The sequence below is a fragment of the Apostichopus japonicus genome, chromosome 1, assembly GCF_037975245.1.
Source record: "Apostichopus japonicus isolate 1M-3 chromosome 1, ASM3797524v1, whole genome shotgun sequence".
NCBI classification, from domain to species: Eukaryota; Metazoa; Echinodermata; class Holothuroidea; order Aspidochirotida; family Stichopodidae; genus Apostichopus; species Apostichopus japonicus.
Window position 1 is genome coordinate 6,328,759 of NC_092561.1, and position 15,941 is coordinate 6,344,699.

Sequence of the window (15,941 nt, forward strand, 5' to 3'; positions counted from 1 at the left end):
ACTTTCAAGTATCATTTAGCCGAATATGCAAAGACGGAATAATTTAATTAGACACAAGAGTCTAGCTCTCTTCAAATCAGTAATTAATTGTTAATTGTTGCAGCTCCAAGAATTCCATTTGTAGAGCCATGCTTCCCAAACTATGGGGTTCGTGACCCAAACATGGGTCAGTGACCTGGGCTTCTAGCCGAGGAGCAGGGCAGAAAATAAAATTGATAGGTAAACAAAATTTGTTTACTATGGAATCTGACAGTAAACATCCTTCCTGTCATGTGGGAATAATTGTTTTTATCAATGCTTTTGTTGTTACCGTTTTTACTAACTTTTTGAGTAAATATGCGATGACTTGCAATCAGATTGCTCAGGGTTCAGTTCATTCATCATAAAGCCTGAGAGTAATAATATCATTGGGTGATTTTTGGCCTTAAAAATTTATTGGTCGCAGACTAGTCTAGGGTAATCACAACATGGCTTTCAACATGCAAAGAGAAAGCTTAGTATCAGGATTTTAGCAGGAAAATGCTAATACGTTGCATTTAGAATGGAACTTTGTACAAGGTAGGAGAGACATATGTGTATAATATATAATGTTCATTTATGTTATGAAACATTTAGCTACAACTTTCATAAAAGAGAAAATTCCTTTAAAACAATGTTACAAATTTAGTGTACTGCTTTAAGAACGGACGCTTGCATAAGTTTACCTGAGTGTATGAATATGGTAATGTAATTTTAGTTATAATACATACAAATATTGTTTGTAATGAAAGATGATTTTCTTCATAAATGCAGTTACTAGTATATACTGCTTTAAGGACCGAACACTGCACTAGGTATTGATATTGTATGAGATGGCATATATATTGTAGTGTCAGTTTATTTATGAAATATAAACCAAAGAATTAATTAAGGATTTTATTGCTTTAGAAACAATATGTAAGTTTATATTGCTGTAAGTCATATGAAATATAGCTAGCAAAAAGAAACCGAACACAATTTTATTATTTGAAAAAAAAGTGAAACCAAGCATGCTGCTGCCTCAATATTCACAGACTCAATGTCATTTTGTTAATTTCATTTAAGATTCTCGGCACAAAATTTTACATTTTTTTCAAAATACCATAGTCTGTAAAACTGCGTGATGTAAGGGGATATCTTTTATACCATTTTTCACAAGAATTTATAAATTAATTTACATACGGCAGTGAATCTTTATTTTAATTTTTATCCTTGCGGTGCCGTCGGTCATGTGATACGGCAATCGACGTTCGTGTTGCGTTCTCGTCAAATTCAATTAAAAAGTCAAGACGGTGTTTTATCACTCTCTGGCAACCTTGATCATAACTAGACAAATTTATTGCGACAATATTTAGGAAAGAGAAATTGTATCGCTCAGGCAAAAAAAAAAAAAAAAAATTAAAATCAAGTGTTTGAAACCCAAGTTAAAATCATTTGACTATCTGTGGGTTCATGTGATAAGTTAAAAATCAATAAACGAACCGCCAATTTCTTCTTGTCGCATAATGATACAATAACTACATGACATTTATTTTAAGGTTTAAGTTTTTAAAACAAAGACCCCGGTCACACGTACATTTTTTCAGACATAACCATGGTCCGATCATGGTACGGTTTGTGTGTGACCGCTCTCTACTATGGTCTGACGATCGTCCGACCATTGTCCACTAAAGATGGTAATTAAAATCGTTAGCCCCGAATTAACCATGGTCCGACCAACGTTAGCAGGAAGAACCATGCGTGTGACCGCTATTGCGTTGTCCGACTATGCATTTTAGGGTACACACTGACATCATCTACTACTTACAACTAAAAAACCTGTGAAACATCGTCAAAACCGTGACCCTTGACCGACCCAACGCAACTGCGCATGATACTTTTCAAAAGCATAATTATCTCACTGATGCATGTGTCCGCAAATAACGATCGTCCGAATATAGTACAATTAGTCGTGTGAGTACGTGTGACCGCTACCGTAGTTAGTTTAATCCAGGTTTATAGCTCCATGGTTTAATATGGTCGGACTATAGTTAAGAAACGATGGTCGGAAGATGCAATTTTATACGTGTGACCGTTGTCAAAAACTGTTACTAGATGTTTCATAAATCTTTATTAATGGTGTATTTAGTCTTCACGCGTATTTATATTACTATCTTTATAAGTATTGTATTGTGTTCCTAAATTGTACAAGGGACTATATGGCTGGGCAGGACAGGGGAGGGGTGAAGTCTTCAAGGGGTGGGGCAGTTGCTCTTGGGAATAGGACTGACTTTTCTATTTTTTACTTCCTTTCTTACCTCCTGTCAGCTTCGGTAGGGTACATTTCTACAAACCTTAAACAAGCTTCTGTGTTCTCCTTTGGTACTCAGTTGAAGTCAAACAAACTTTACGTTATTCATTCCTGTCCTCTTGTTAACTAATTACAGGTAAATAAGATAAAAATAAATAAATAAATAAATGATTTAAAGGAAAGAAACAAAAGGACTCAAAATACACAAAATACAAAAAATTGTCTTCTAAAAATTTTGCTTTGATTTTGACGATTAATGTAGATAAAACTTAAAATTTACAGCTAAATTGATATGTCCAAATGTAAAACATTACTAAATTGTTAAAGAATGGATGAATTTTATTTGGTGTAATCTGACACGTGTGTTTGAAAATTCAAGGTTAACTGCCAATTTCTTTCATAGTGCTACTGTAAGTATCCAGTTTTTGCACAGACTTCAAATATATTGTATGTGTCCGGTTATTAGATTAGCATATTTATTGCTTAATTTTAATAATTTTGTAAAATTTGAGACCCTCGTCCGTAAATTTGAAACCCGTCGTAAATCCAGAATCAAATCCATCCTTAGTGACAAAATAAATTGCAAATATTTGTTTAACGTCACACCTCTTACATTTCTGCAAGCTCAAACTTGATACAAAACACCCCATGACAACCTCTTATGTTGCCAATTTAATTGAATGCAATTTTCACGTAAAAGCACCCGTATTATATTGCAATTGCATCTTGGTTTTAGTGAAAACCAAGTTACCTCTAAAATACGTTTTCTAAGTGTCAGCGTATTTTTTTTCTTTGAGACATCGATGCTGCAAAGGTTTTAGATGGCGCTAGTTTTGCCTTGTATTGTGAAAGACTTGTTGAGTCCGTTGACCTCACAGTTCATTTACATGATCTAACCCGAGGGGTTGAATTGATCAAATTGACATCTCAAAAGCTCTAAATTAACAATTATTATAAGAAAAAATGGTGAGTTTAAGTTTTTTTACCTTCTTGGAACCAACCTGAGTGCTTAAATATCATAAGTGCAATATGTATCTATGCAGAGAGTAATGTAGGAAAGATAAAAAATTACAGATCTGTTGCTATGAGTACAATAATAATAATAGTAATACATTTATATCACATTAAATACAACTCTAGGAGGGCAACGATCTAAAACGGCTCCAATTAAAGACAAAGCCTGTGTATCAAACTAAATTTTAACAAAAAGCCTGAAAATTTTTTAAAAAGGGAGTTCTTCAATTGCAATAAGTCAAATTGCTAAGTGTTAGACCAAAAGGAATGAATTCCAATGAATTGGGCCAAATTTATGGCAAGATTGATTCCTGTTAGGCTGTAAGGATTGCATTTGAGTAATCGTAGGATTGACAATGGGAGTTTTATTGGAAGTAAAGAGGCTGTCTGAATTGGGGGGCGGTGGGGGGCGGGGGGGGGTTGGTGGTGATGCAGGAGGTCATTGGTATAAGAAGGAAAGCTCGTAGAAAGGGCATCAAAAAATAAGGAGAAATTATAATAACCTTTGAAAGATAACTACTCAGTAGCCAGTGAAAAGCTGACAGCGTACAGGTATGGGGGGAGGGCAGGGACGTAGCCAGGGGGAGAAACTGCTCCCCCCTTTCAGTGTGACTGTTGGGTTTTTGCATGGTATTTTGTCAGTGCACTTTGATCTTGAATACTCATCAGCTCCGTTAACTCGATTATAATCGTAGTAACATTCAGGCCAACTGATTCAGCTACTTACTTAGTTTGGCAGATGCAATTAGCTAAATTTAGCTTATAGCCTAGATTACAAGCCTACAGTTGACTGTCCATAAATCGATTTCATAAGTATTCCCCCTCATATTAAATGCATGTCTGGAAACTGAGGACTGTTGGCATTGCTTCAATCTACAATCCTTCAGCAAACAGTATCATCTTAGCACATGTTCGTATCCATCATGACAGACGGACGAACAGACAGAACGACGATACATTCAGAGGGATAGCTATAAGTTTGCCATATCAGATGTATGTCACTCTGTCCAATCCCGATGCCCCTAAGAGCGATTAATGTTGATAGAATTCCTTTGCTAGCAATAAAATCAGACACCGTTGATTAATTTTTTCGGCCTCGGGTATGCTTTGGAGATAAGGAGGGAAACATAAATATTCTAAAAGAAATCTTGAAAAACTGTCAGCAAAGATCACAAAATTTTATTTTCTGCGAAATAAATTTGCATGCAGTGTTAAGAGCCATCAAACATGATATCGTTAATCTGGGCATTCCTGCGGGGTTTTTCTTCGGTAGGAACCAACAGATCGTATTTCTTTCTCGCAACATATGACTAAAGTTGTCATAAAACTAAAGGAAACAAAATATGAAATGACTCCCCAAGTAATGCTTGAGAAATGAAACCAAACATAAGCATGCTATCTCTGTTTTTGTCTAGATACTGTACCTAAGTCTGTCCTGTGATAAAAAAAATTGAATATTTTTGAATTTCTAATTTACCATGTTTCGTTTCCCACCAGATTCATTGGTCAGACTATTAAGGTACATTATACTGCCGTCAAATCTGTCCCCCCTCCACTGTCCCTCCCCCAAACTCCCAAACTGGACTGTAGTATTTTCTTCTCATTCCCAAATTGTTCTAATCAGTCAGTTGATAATTTAGTGTCTTAGCAGTAGAAAATGACAATAACAACAATGTCATCCCAATTCATGTATGCACAAAAGGCTAGGCTTCAGAATGAGACTGGTTGCTATAATGAAAGTGTGGTAGGTAAAGCTGAACAGCTATTTTAAGTAAAATATGCTATGCTTGTTGGTTTTCCCCTTTTCATGTTCGTTTCCCACCAGATTCATTGGTCAGACTATTAAGGTACGTTATACTGCGGTCAAATCTGTCCCACCCCCCCCTGTCCTTCCCCCAAACTCCCAAACTAGGCTGGACTGTCGTATTTTCTTCTTATTCTCAAATTGTTCTAATCAGAAAGCTGATAATTTAGAGTCTTAGCAGTAGAAAATGACAATAACAACAATGTCGTCCCAATTCATGTATGCAAAGAAGGCTAGGCTTCAGAACGAGACTAATTGCTATAACGAAAGTGTGGTACAGTAGGTAGGGCTTAACAGCTATTAGATGCTTGTTGGTTTCGCACATGAGGAATGGAGACTGGGTGCAATTTGTTTATTGCACGAAATGGAACATTTTGCCTTAAATTAGCATTGAGAGATGCGGCATATTTTAAATATGAATATCTTTAAAATTAGAAAACTGTGGCTAAATCTAATTATTACTTAAGTATTATAAAGTATCTTCCATTTTCTTGAATTTAACACATAAAGACCTAACATTCTGCCTTTTACAAGTCACCCCTTTTAAACAAAACTTCTTGACTCTAAATAGTCAAAACTCGAAATAAGGCAGAAGCTTTTGTTTCGAAAATTCACTTATTCGAAGGATTCCACTTGCAAAAGATGTTGTACCTTTCAAAGTCTGTCTATAAAAAGTTGTTACTAAAACAGTGTCATGAATATTCAACTAGCCTATTTTACAGCCTAGCCTATTTTATAGAGACATTCTTTTTGGAAGAAAAAAGCTACTTTTTTGTTTTTGGTGTGTAAATAACTTTATACTCAACTCACCAGTTTTCCTCTGTCAAACATCACGATGCCTGATGATTATTCTTAAGGAGTTACCGTCACGATGGAAGAAGACCAAAATTTATTGTCATATCCATGGTAACTGTCCGTTTTAGCATGCCATTAGGCACGACTGCTTTCTCGTCACTCCAGTTCGTTTCCTTGGAAAAATCATTTTCTTGACATCAGATCTTACCATACATACAAACATGTACGTGTCGTATAAAAGATTCATAAATCCTCCTGAATTAGTTGACAATATTTCAGGCACAATTCTGACAAAGATCCAATTACTTGATTTAAAACAAGAATAGTTTTTGTTATTTCTGGTGATAATATTTTTTTTTGCCAAAAATTTTTGTAAGTCTGTATTCTCACTGAAAAGTTCTGGTTATGCAATTGACTGCAGGAAAATATAATTTCCCCACATTTTTATGACAACTGTGTGTTATCTAGTTTCTAAAGTTGCCAACTCCAAAATTGATTGATAATTATTTATCTACAATGTATTCTCTATATATGTATGTATTCAATTGTTTACGAAAGAGAGAAAAAAGTTGCTGAAAGGTAGAAAAACCTCTAATTCTACCTTGAGGTAAAACTTCCTAAACTACAGTATTTTGTCGTTTTGTCATTTATGAAAAATAAAATGTCTTTATTATCACCAGATCTATAAGGTAACGGCAGCCGGCTACTAGCGGCTAGGAATGTTTCAGCTTGGAGATCTAAAATATTGGAACCTAAATTCTTATTGAGAAGGAAGAAAAGAATAGTACTTATCGAGTAGTCTGACGTTTACATTCGGCTTTTATGCCCTTTCAATGTTTACAGATTTCAAAAATTCAGTTTTTTTTCAGTTTTCATCCTTAGCTAATTTTCTGTCCTGTGATTGAAAGTACAAGGATGTTAATATGATTGCTCTGCAATTGGTGCGGCCATGTCTTCCAAATTTCTAAATTTTGCATACGTGTCACATTTCCTAGCAGATTCAGGCTTCAGACTTAAACAGCTACTGTACAGTATATATATGTATAAGTAGTGTGACCAAATTTGCAACCTAAAATGGGATAGATTATTCCTTCTCATGAATCCCAAAATATTGCAGATCTGGAAGAAAAAAATCATTATTGCGAGTGAAGTGACTAATAAATTTCAAAACTCTGCTATAATAAACTTCTGCTGGCTGGCAATGTTTATAGATTTTAAAGCACTTTGTTGCGTTTTATTTTTAAACTGTACCATTGTAAATTCCAAATATCAATACATAATTAAGGTATTAGCCGCTAAAACGTTAAATGTATTCCATTGTATTCCATATTATTATATAAAAATGCCATTAAGTCCAGTAGAAAAGAGCTGCAGTCTAGTAACAAACGATGCAATGACTGGCATTTAAAGGGTGTGAAGACTCACGCAAACAGAAACGTCTTATGCCAGTAATTTGACAAGGTTTCGAATGAGGTGACCATCGATCCCAGAAAATACACACACAGCTTGCTACCGTCGGTAATTAGACACTAGTGTACATTCAGTACACACAGCTGCGGTCAATACCCACAGCACAGTATACAAACGATACAGCGATGGACATCTCAGGTCAAGCTAAAGATAACAAGGTATCACGTTTCATTACTGTACTGTCTGCATTTTGTAGCGACACGAACAAAACGTCACTTGCAAGCAACAGAAAATTAACTTTTTAAGAGGTCGGCACAGGGTTTGGGGCGAATCTTCAATGCCTTGAAGCTGTGGCAATTAACAGTGCATTTTGTTTGCATAAATTAATAGTTGAATATTCATGAGCTCCTTTGAATGGTATTTAAAGGAAATCCCTGTTTAAAGGAAAGTGAATGCCTTTACTTAAGAAACATCATAAATGTAATTACCTTTCAGTCCACTAAAATCCCACCTATACGATATGATAATGACATTAATAGGGAATTAACCACTAAAAGTTTGCAAATTGAAAAATTAATATTAGAGATTGAGGGACACAAAATTTGATGAATTAGATTGAAATACTGAAGGTCAATTGCACACTTGTTTGAACATATTCCACTATCATTCTATGGCTTTCATTTTAGACTGAGGGCTGTTTTATTAAGCCCTACTGTACATACTGTATGTAAGTACAGTTTTATTGCTGTGTGTTTGCATGGTCAGTATACTTATAGACCACGATGGTGTAAAACTGCCGCTAAATTATTTACAAAGTTAATACAGAGCCTTGTAATCGCCTCACATATTTAAAGTTGTCGCAATATGTTATGCAAACATGTTCTATGGCCTCACATTTGCTAAGCAAATTTTACTTATAAAGAAAGCAAGGGATAATTTTTCTTCAGCAAGCTGTCAAAATGCATAACAAATTTCTTTAATGGATTCATTCTTGATATTACAAGAAGAAGAAGAAGATTATTAAGCAGAAAGTGTGGTGAGAAGGTAAACGGAGTGCCTCAAGAGCCAATGATTTAGTCGTCGTAATAATATGCAGTGATTTACTTTGTCACTGCTAGAAGCGATGAAAGAGGAACAGAAATAGGAAGGTGTTTGTGTCATTATCATCCTAGAAGAGTTGATTTTTACCCATTTGAGAGATTTTGCAAAATTCCAAGAGAAGTCTTTGCATGTTTAAGTCACATAATTTCATTTTGCTAATGGAGAGTCGAACCGCAGAGTAACTCAGGTGGCAAATCTCGTGTGAGATTATAATTTTTATACTTTTTCGTAAAAGCATTGAGTTGTTTTCAAGAGGGCTGTTTTGGAAATTGTCCGGTGCGTTAATTGCGACTCCAGGTGATCTCTTGACAGGCTGCTTCCACAAATAGAGGATTAATACTCAGCACGTGGCATCGCATGTGCTGTCCATCCAGGAGGGAAGATGTTTGCCCAAAAGAAATTCTGTTCCTTTTTGTTTATAATCATAGAAATATCGTAAATTGTATCAGGAGGTGTTTCTTGATACCCTCATGATGTGCTTGTTAAAGTCATCACAAGAGATCAAGGCATTATTGCCTTCATTGCTGTTACATATAATGTACTTACTAAATATGTTTATGTGTGTGTGTATGGGTGTGCAGTTGTTTTGCATACAGACTGAGGACTTGCAGGGTAAAGGAATTCCAAGTCCACTTAGATAGTGTCCAAAGTGCCCCTACAGACCATTCTCGCCCCCCTTTACCAATACCCCTAGCTCCGCCACTGGTTAAGGCACATTGATTTGAACAATTATGGAATAAACAATGGTGTCCTCAGTCTGATTGTGAATTAACACACTTTGTGTGTATGGGTACACGTACATGTGTGCGATCATCACATTTACATGTATTGTCATGGAAAACAATTTGAGCAAATGCAAAACTAAGATTAAAACTTAGGATTTATGATTTATTTTTGATGTATTTTAGTCTTATCACCAAAAATGTACTTTAAAGGCATACATGAAGCTAGTCTTGTTTTATAATGAACAGATCCATGGGCTTATGTATTTCACCGGATGAGCGCCCTCTATTAGCAAAATATCGGCACAAACCAATTTACGAAAAAGGCAATAACCGTAGACCCGATTTTAATTTACGAACGTCTCGACCAAAGACTCACATGATGATGAAGCACACTATTGTATATTGAACCAAAAACCTTCCAGATGTTAAAGTTTCACCGGTACTCAACATGAATATTTAAGTTTTTTTTTCTTTTCATAATGTTTCACAGGTCATGTAGAGTATGCGTCATACAACCTTTACAAAGGAGTAGTGTTGATGCCTGGCTTGGAGATTACGGCGGAACAAGACACAGCGATCCAGCCCCCCGACAAATTGATTGTCAACGATGTGATAACCCTTCATAGCCCCCCACCGGCACCCATCCCAGTACCAGTGATGCCATCTCTTCCCCCACCAAAGGAACCGACACCACCCCCTCCTATTCCTACGCCACCTCCTACCAAAGGTTAGTCTAATTCATGATTTAATCTTGATTAATTCTTAGTTTATAGTTACTGGCAATGGAAAATTTTTGATGTTTGTAGAATTTTCTGAAAAGTGTACTGTACATTAAACAGTTAAAAGGAGTGATAATCAGTTTTCCCACTGTTAATTATACATTTATGCATAAATAGCTGACTTCATCTCAAAACCGCTTCCCTTCAACTTTCGTCATCGTTGTACCAAGTGAAATTGGGATATGATCCCTGGCTAAATGATATGCAATGGGTCGAGACATCTGCCTGGCATCTCAAGCAAATGAAATGGCTTTATCTAGAGATTTGCAACTAACCTAATGCACTGGACGGCTCAGAACTTCCATGATTGCATCATTGGTCACTCTATGGTGCAAACCCTGTCCGTAGAGGAGGCAAAAATTTCGTAGCCCTTTTTCAAATGTTAGTTGTAATAGTCATTCTAGAATTGGTTGCCTCTTTCTGTTAATCTTGTCTTGTTCATTCCCAGTTTGGATCTAATTAATATTAACCCAAAACTTCAGGCCTTTCGTGATTTTATCCCGGAAAACCTGTCTGGGATTTACGCAGGCATGCATTTTGTTATTCCAGTAAATTAAGCAGTTTTTTACCGTCTCTCTTTATTACCCCTCCGGCCCCCCTCCTCCAGATCCCACACCTACACCTCCTCCAATCTCCAAACCAAAGAGAAAGCCCATAGTCAAGAAGAAGAAATTCCAGCCCGTCGCCAAGATTAAGAAGGCGAAGCCGTTACAAGAGAATGCCCTCCCCGGTGTGACGTCCCTGGATTCATCCACGAACCCTGTAGAATCTACGCCCGTGGAGCCCCTCCCGGATGTGAAAGAAGAGGAAGAGCCAGCACCCATGCACATACCAATCTTGCCCCCTCCTGCAAAGACACTGGCACCAACGATCACCAAGAAAGACAGACCGAGGCCCCGTCCAGCGCCTCCACGACTTAGTAAGTAAAAGATTCAACCAAATCGTATGTGCATGAAGTGTTTGATTCTTTGGTGCTCCCCCCCCTTGTTTTTTCTCACCATGGGGCAGAAAAATTATTAATCTTGCCATATTTTGATAGAAAAGTATTTTTTTTCATACTTTGACAGAGAATGTTAAGTTTTCTCCATTTGGCAGAAATGACATTTATTTAGGTGTGAATAGGGTAGTCAATATATTCGTCCGACTAGATTTTTGTCGCCAAGCAAAAGAAACAAAACAAGTTTGTTCTAATGATGGGATTTATTTTGTTTCATCTCCAAAGAGGCGGTCCTCTTTCTCTGTGATGCAGAGTGATGAGGCCCTCTGAATTCAAATTACAGAAATAATGAAGTGAAAACAGTATTACATTCCTTCAAAACCTTATAAGGTTAAATACTACATCAAAAATGCATCTTTTGATACCATTTGCACTTGAAAGATGGACACACACTGCCTCTGTCCTTCTACTTCAAACTTATTTCTCATCTGTAAGTTTCTTTCCAAACTCATCTCATTTTAACTTTTTCTTCACTCTTTTCTTTAAAATTATGAAGACCTCTCCTCAAAATCTCTCTAAAAACTAAGTAAATATATTTCATTACTCCCCACTCTTAGTTTGATTTACTCCTTTTATCTTTCTTTTTCCTTTTAACAAAGTTAAGCCTTTATGATTTCCTGTGTTTTTAATCTACTTGTTGCAAGCAAAGAGTCATCTTTGATCTCATCCAAATTGCCAACATTACATTGCATTAGTCAGTATTGTACTACCTCATTAAACATCTAGCCTCCCTCAAATTGTTGAAAGACTCATTCCAAGCTTTGTGGAACATATCATAGCAGCCGTTGGGAATATTGGTCCCATCCCCCATCCCCACCCCCATCCCCACCCCCCCCAAAAAAAAACATTAAATACTGTCCTTCTACTGTATGCAAGTTCATCTGTTCTCTGCTAAATTTTTATGAACCAAATAAACATTATGTTAGACATATGTAAGAGATTGGTACAGCAGTCACTGAAAGGTGACATGATCCTTATGCGTGGTGTTACACCTATAATTGTTGTTATGATTCCTTACTCTAACTTCCAGTTAAATAAAGGAAGAACTACTATTAGTTCAGTTCTTGTAACACAGATGACAATATTAGCAATAACTTTTCAGGGAATAATATAGTGTTTAATTTTTGTTTAGCATTTTTTGAGGTTCTTGAATCTGTGTATATATAGCAATTTGCTCGGTTTGCATCTAGCATTTTTGCTATGCGATACCGATAGATTCTCCTATGACCTTTTAAAGGTCGTCAGTATTGGCCCTTAAATATGCTAGATAGTCAAATAATGGTCGCTAATACTTTTCTCTTCACTGAAACGTTTCATTCTCTAATCTCCAATATGAGCAACATTCTGTATCTGGAAATAACATGGAGAGTCTGAACTAACAGGAATGTATTTATCTTTCTCGACACTTAGAGCAGATTTTAAGCATGCCAAAAGTTTTGGGTGGATATGGATGACCTTTTCTTAACCGCACCTCTCACTCTCCACCTCTAACTCTCTCTATCTCTTTCAATCTCTCTCTCTGCCTCTAACTGTTCATCTTCATCTCACCCATCCTCTGAGTAGCCTCACCATCCTCATCAGTAGAATTGGAATGCATCCAGGAAGAAATTGAATCTGAACACCAAGCTTCGGTTCATTTGTCAGACGGTGAGTGGTATAGTCTGCGAGCATTTCCCGAAAGGCATTCCAACGGGTCGGTTTCGGTCGACGTGATGCTGAATACGAAGGTGTAAAAAGAACGGAGGAAATTTGAACAGATTAATAGCAAAATCATGAGTAATGGGTTCGGTGGTTTTTGGACTGTGCCTTGTGGTTTTCTGTCCAAATGTTGATCAAGTAGAGAGGTGAACATTTGGTCAAACGATTGTCAGATCAATTCAGAAGATGTGTAAAATTTCATTTCTGACTTAAATTTGATTAAGTTAAAATACTGAAAAGTTGTGAGAACCCTAAAAGACAGTCATGGTTTGATGTGAAAGTGCTTTGAAATTAAAGTGAAGGTGTTATTATCAGCGAGTGTCATATTTGCTTCCTTTTCTTCTTGGTAACGAGGGGACATTTTCTTTCTTAGTTTCTTTTGTTAGGGGAGTGAAGGGGAAGGTAAAGATGTATATCCCTCCCCTGATATAATTAGTTTTCTTTTTTTAATTAATTTTCTGGTAACGAAAGACAACCAACAGGTTAAGACCAAGTGGAATTTGAATTTTATCAATTTAAGACAGCATTGCAATTCTGTCATCCCGGAATAAAATACAAGAAGAGAACAATATATATATATATAACGATATATATTCTCTACTCTTTGCAGAAACACCATCCCCTTTAAGGGCTGATACTCATTCAAGTGGGATAGGAGACTCCCCATCCAGTAAAACATCAGGTACAGTGTTTAACTATATATACTCTGATTATCTGTTGATCATGAGTATTTTGGAAAATTTTGGTATAATTTCAATCTGCTTTAAAGAGAAACACTGTTTAATTTAACAGAATTAAAATTACCTTCACAACTCACCCTCTCAAGGTGTCTTAGATTGATGTACTAATTAAATTTGAAAACATGCTAGATGGGGACAAACCAAACTAAAAAACAGAAAGTTATCATATCCACATGAATTTCATTAATAACTCATAATAAAATATGTGTGGATTTTCTGCAGATTTTGTTTTAATTACCTTTAAATGTTTTTAATTAATATTAATCAATTATCATATATTTAATTTATATCACTAAAGTTGATGTGACGCAATCAGCTGCAAAGACCCTTCTCGCGACCCCGGCCCTGACTGTGCAATCTCCGGACCCTGTCGCTGCCATAGACGAAGAAACCACCCAAGAGAGTCAGGAGGGCGATGAGTCAGGTGCGACCCCTCTCCCACCCCCGGTGAAGGACGCCGCATTCGCCGCCCAACAGGAACGAGAAAGATTGGCTGAGGAGAGAAGACAGAAGGCGTACGACATGTTTGAGAGGCTGAAAGATAAGAGATTTCTGCCCAAGAATCTCACGAGGAGAACAACGTTCAAAGAAGGTGAGCTTTCATAACAAATGTCGTCGGTATTTGGCCTCAAAGTTTGGCACGCTGGTAGGAGTTTTCGAAGATTTTTTGTTTCTCCTAGAGGCTATTTCCTTTTGTTTATTTGTAGACATAGAGAAGAGTTCAATTAGACATTTATAAAAGTCTCACAGTCTTATAAAGAATGTTATTGAAAGTGATTACTGATGGAAGTAAAACACCCACCCCTATTAGTATCTTTTCCCATCACAGATCACAAACCCAGGAACATTACGGTACTAAGCCATTCCTTTCATTTCAGACGTTAACAGTGGCGTAGGAATGTACTTTTGAGTGGGGGGGCTGAAGACTGATGGCCGGCCTGGGGGAGGGGTTTAAGGGGAGGGGGTGTCCCCCTCCCCTTTGAAATTTTTTGCATTTCCAGGTAGCCTCAGATGCAATTTGGTGCAATATTGCACACTTCAACACCGACTCCATTTTGTAAACTTAATTTTGTATTTTCACCTGGCCTTAGATGCAATTTGGTGCTCCAAATGAGATTTTTTTCTCATTTGGAAATGAAAAAGGGGTTTTCTGACTTGCGAAGCGGGGGGGGCGGAATGATACTTCCGCCCCTCCACATTTTTCACTGGGGGGCTGGCGCCCCCCCCCCAGCCCCCCGGTTCCTACGCCCTTGGACGTTAATCATATGTCGTTGCACACTCAGGACTCAGTATTAATCTTTTTCCAAAAGGATTGTCTGGATAAAGTTGATTGTTTGATAAATTTGAAAGGTATTTGAAATAGACTCACCTTATTAAGATTCCATAGAATTTGTTGTTCTTGGGGTTTAATTGATCAAATCAATACACACACCCTTTACTTTCCCCCTTTTTGGGTGAATACATGAGATTCTGTTCGATTCTGACAACCTCACTTTTGACCAGGCACCTTACATCATAAATAATTGGGTGAAAACCCCAAAGGATTATTCAACTAAACACAAATAACTTGATTAATTTTTGAGAGGTTTAATAGTTTGTATTTTAATTTACCTACAAATGCCACTCTCGAAGTTGCACTCTGCTTGACAAGGATATTTTTGGCCTATCTTTCTGGCATCGGAGAGACGTGCCAGTTTAGTGAAAAGGTTTTTCCACGTTTTGCTTGAGCAATGTTGAGATTGATGTCTTGATTTTATGAGGAAGGAAACTGTCACGTGTTATCTATGTAGACACTTACAGGAAATATTTACCAAACTTGACTTGACGCACCAGACATATCTCGCCCTTGAAATCCTCAAGTATTCAAGTAAAGCCTCCTCTTCTAATGGTGACTCTGTCGTCACGCGAAGCCGGCCGTTTAGAAAACCGAAACGGACAAGTTGTCGTCCATCTAGCCGAAGGGCGACCGTGGGATTTCCAAATAATTAAATCAAACTTTACGCTCTATTTCCTCGACCCAAAGTGGCTCTCTTCGAGTCCAGGCAAGATTATGAAAATTCTCGATCGCCTTAGCAAAAATAAAACTAACTCCTGGGAAAGAGGTTAAGTGCTATCCACGCCAGACAAACGGTCGAGCCCTCCAGGACATTAAAGAGAAAAGAAAACAGAGGAGATAGAGAGAGAGAGGTCCCTTGGAATCTTGTCCCTGACCTTTGCATAGTTCCATGTAATTAACCTGCGTAATATGAATGTGACTGTACATGTGTGAAGTGAATGCATATATTATTTAAAGTGAGACTAGAGAGAAATTTTCGACCGATCAGTATCCAAATATTCTTCATGAATCTACTTGTAAACGATTCTGCTTGGATTATGAAAACTGGTCTCTGAAGGTCACAATTGAGGGACAGAGTTTCAAATGTATGTTGGGGTCCATTGTTATGTGTACTCGTTATACACTTGTTGTTTTGATATGCGTGTTCCATTGTTCATCCCATACGCACACACACATTTTTATGACACGTTATAAGAAAAGTCACCCAAGTTTGAGTCTGTGCACAAAAATTAGA

At 37.0% G+C, this 15,941-nt stretch overlaps 1 protein-coding gene across 9 annotated transcripts in view; it reads left to right on the forward strand.

Annotated features, from left to right (window-relative positions):
* Window positions 1-15,941, forward strand: part of LOC139965494 (uncharacterized) — a 90,505-nt gene that overhangs the window by 42,704 nt on the left and 31,860 nt on the right. For 8 of the 9 annotated variants that reach the window (XM_071967916.1, XM_071967923.1, XM_071967942.1 and 5 more), the window contains 5 exons: window positions 9,648-9,884; window positions 10,544-10,855; window positions 12,497-12,580; window positions 13,242-13,313; window positions 13,670-13,963. In XM_071967916.1, coding sequence (XP_071824017.1) covers window positions 9,648-9,884; window positions 10,544-10,855; window positions 12,497-12,580; window positions 13,242-13,313; window positions 13,670-13,963 — 999 coding nt within the window. The remainder of the gene's footprint in view (window positions 1-9,647; window positions 9,885-10,543; window positions 10,856-12,496; window positions 12,581-13,241; window positions 13,314-13,669; window positions 13,964-15,941) is intronic. The other variant, XM_071967917.1, reaches the window with a different exon arrangement.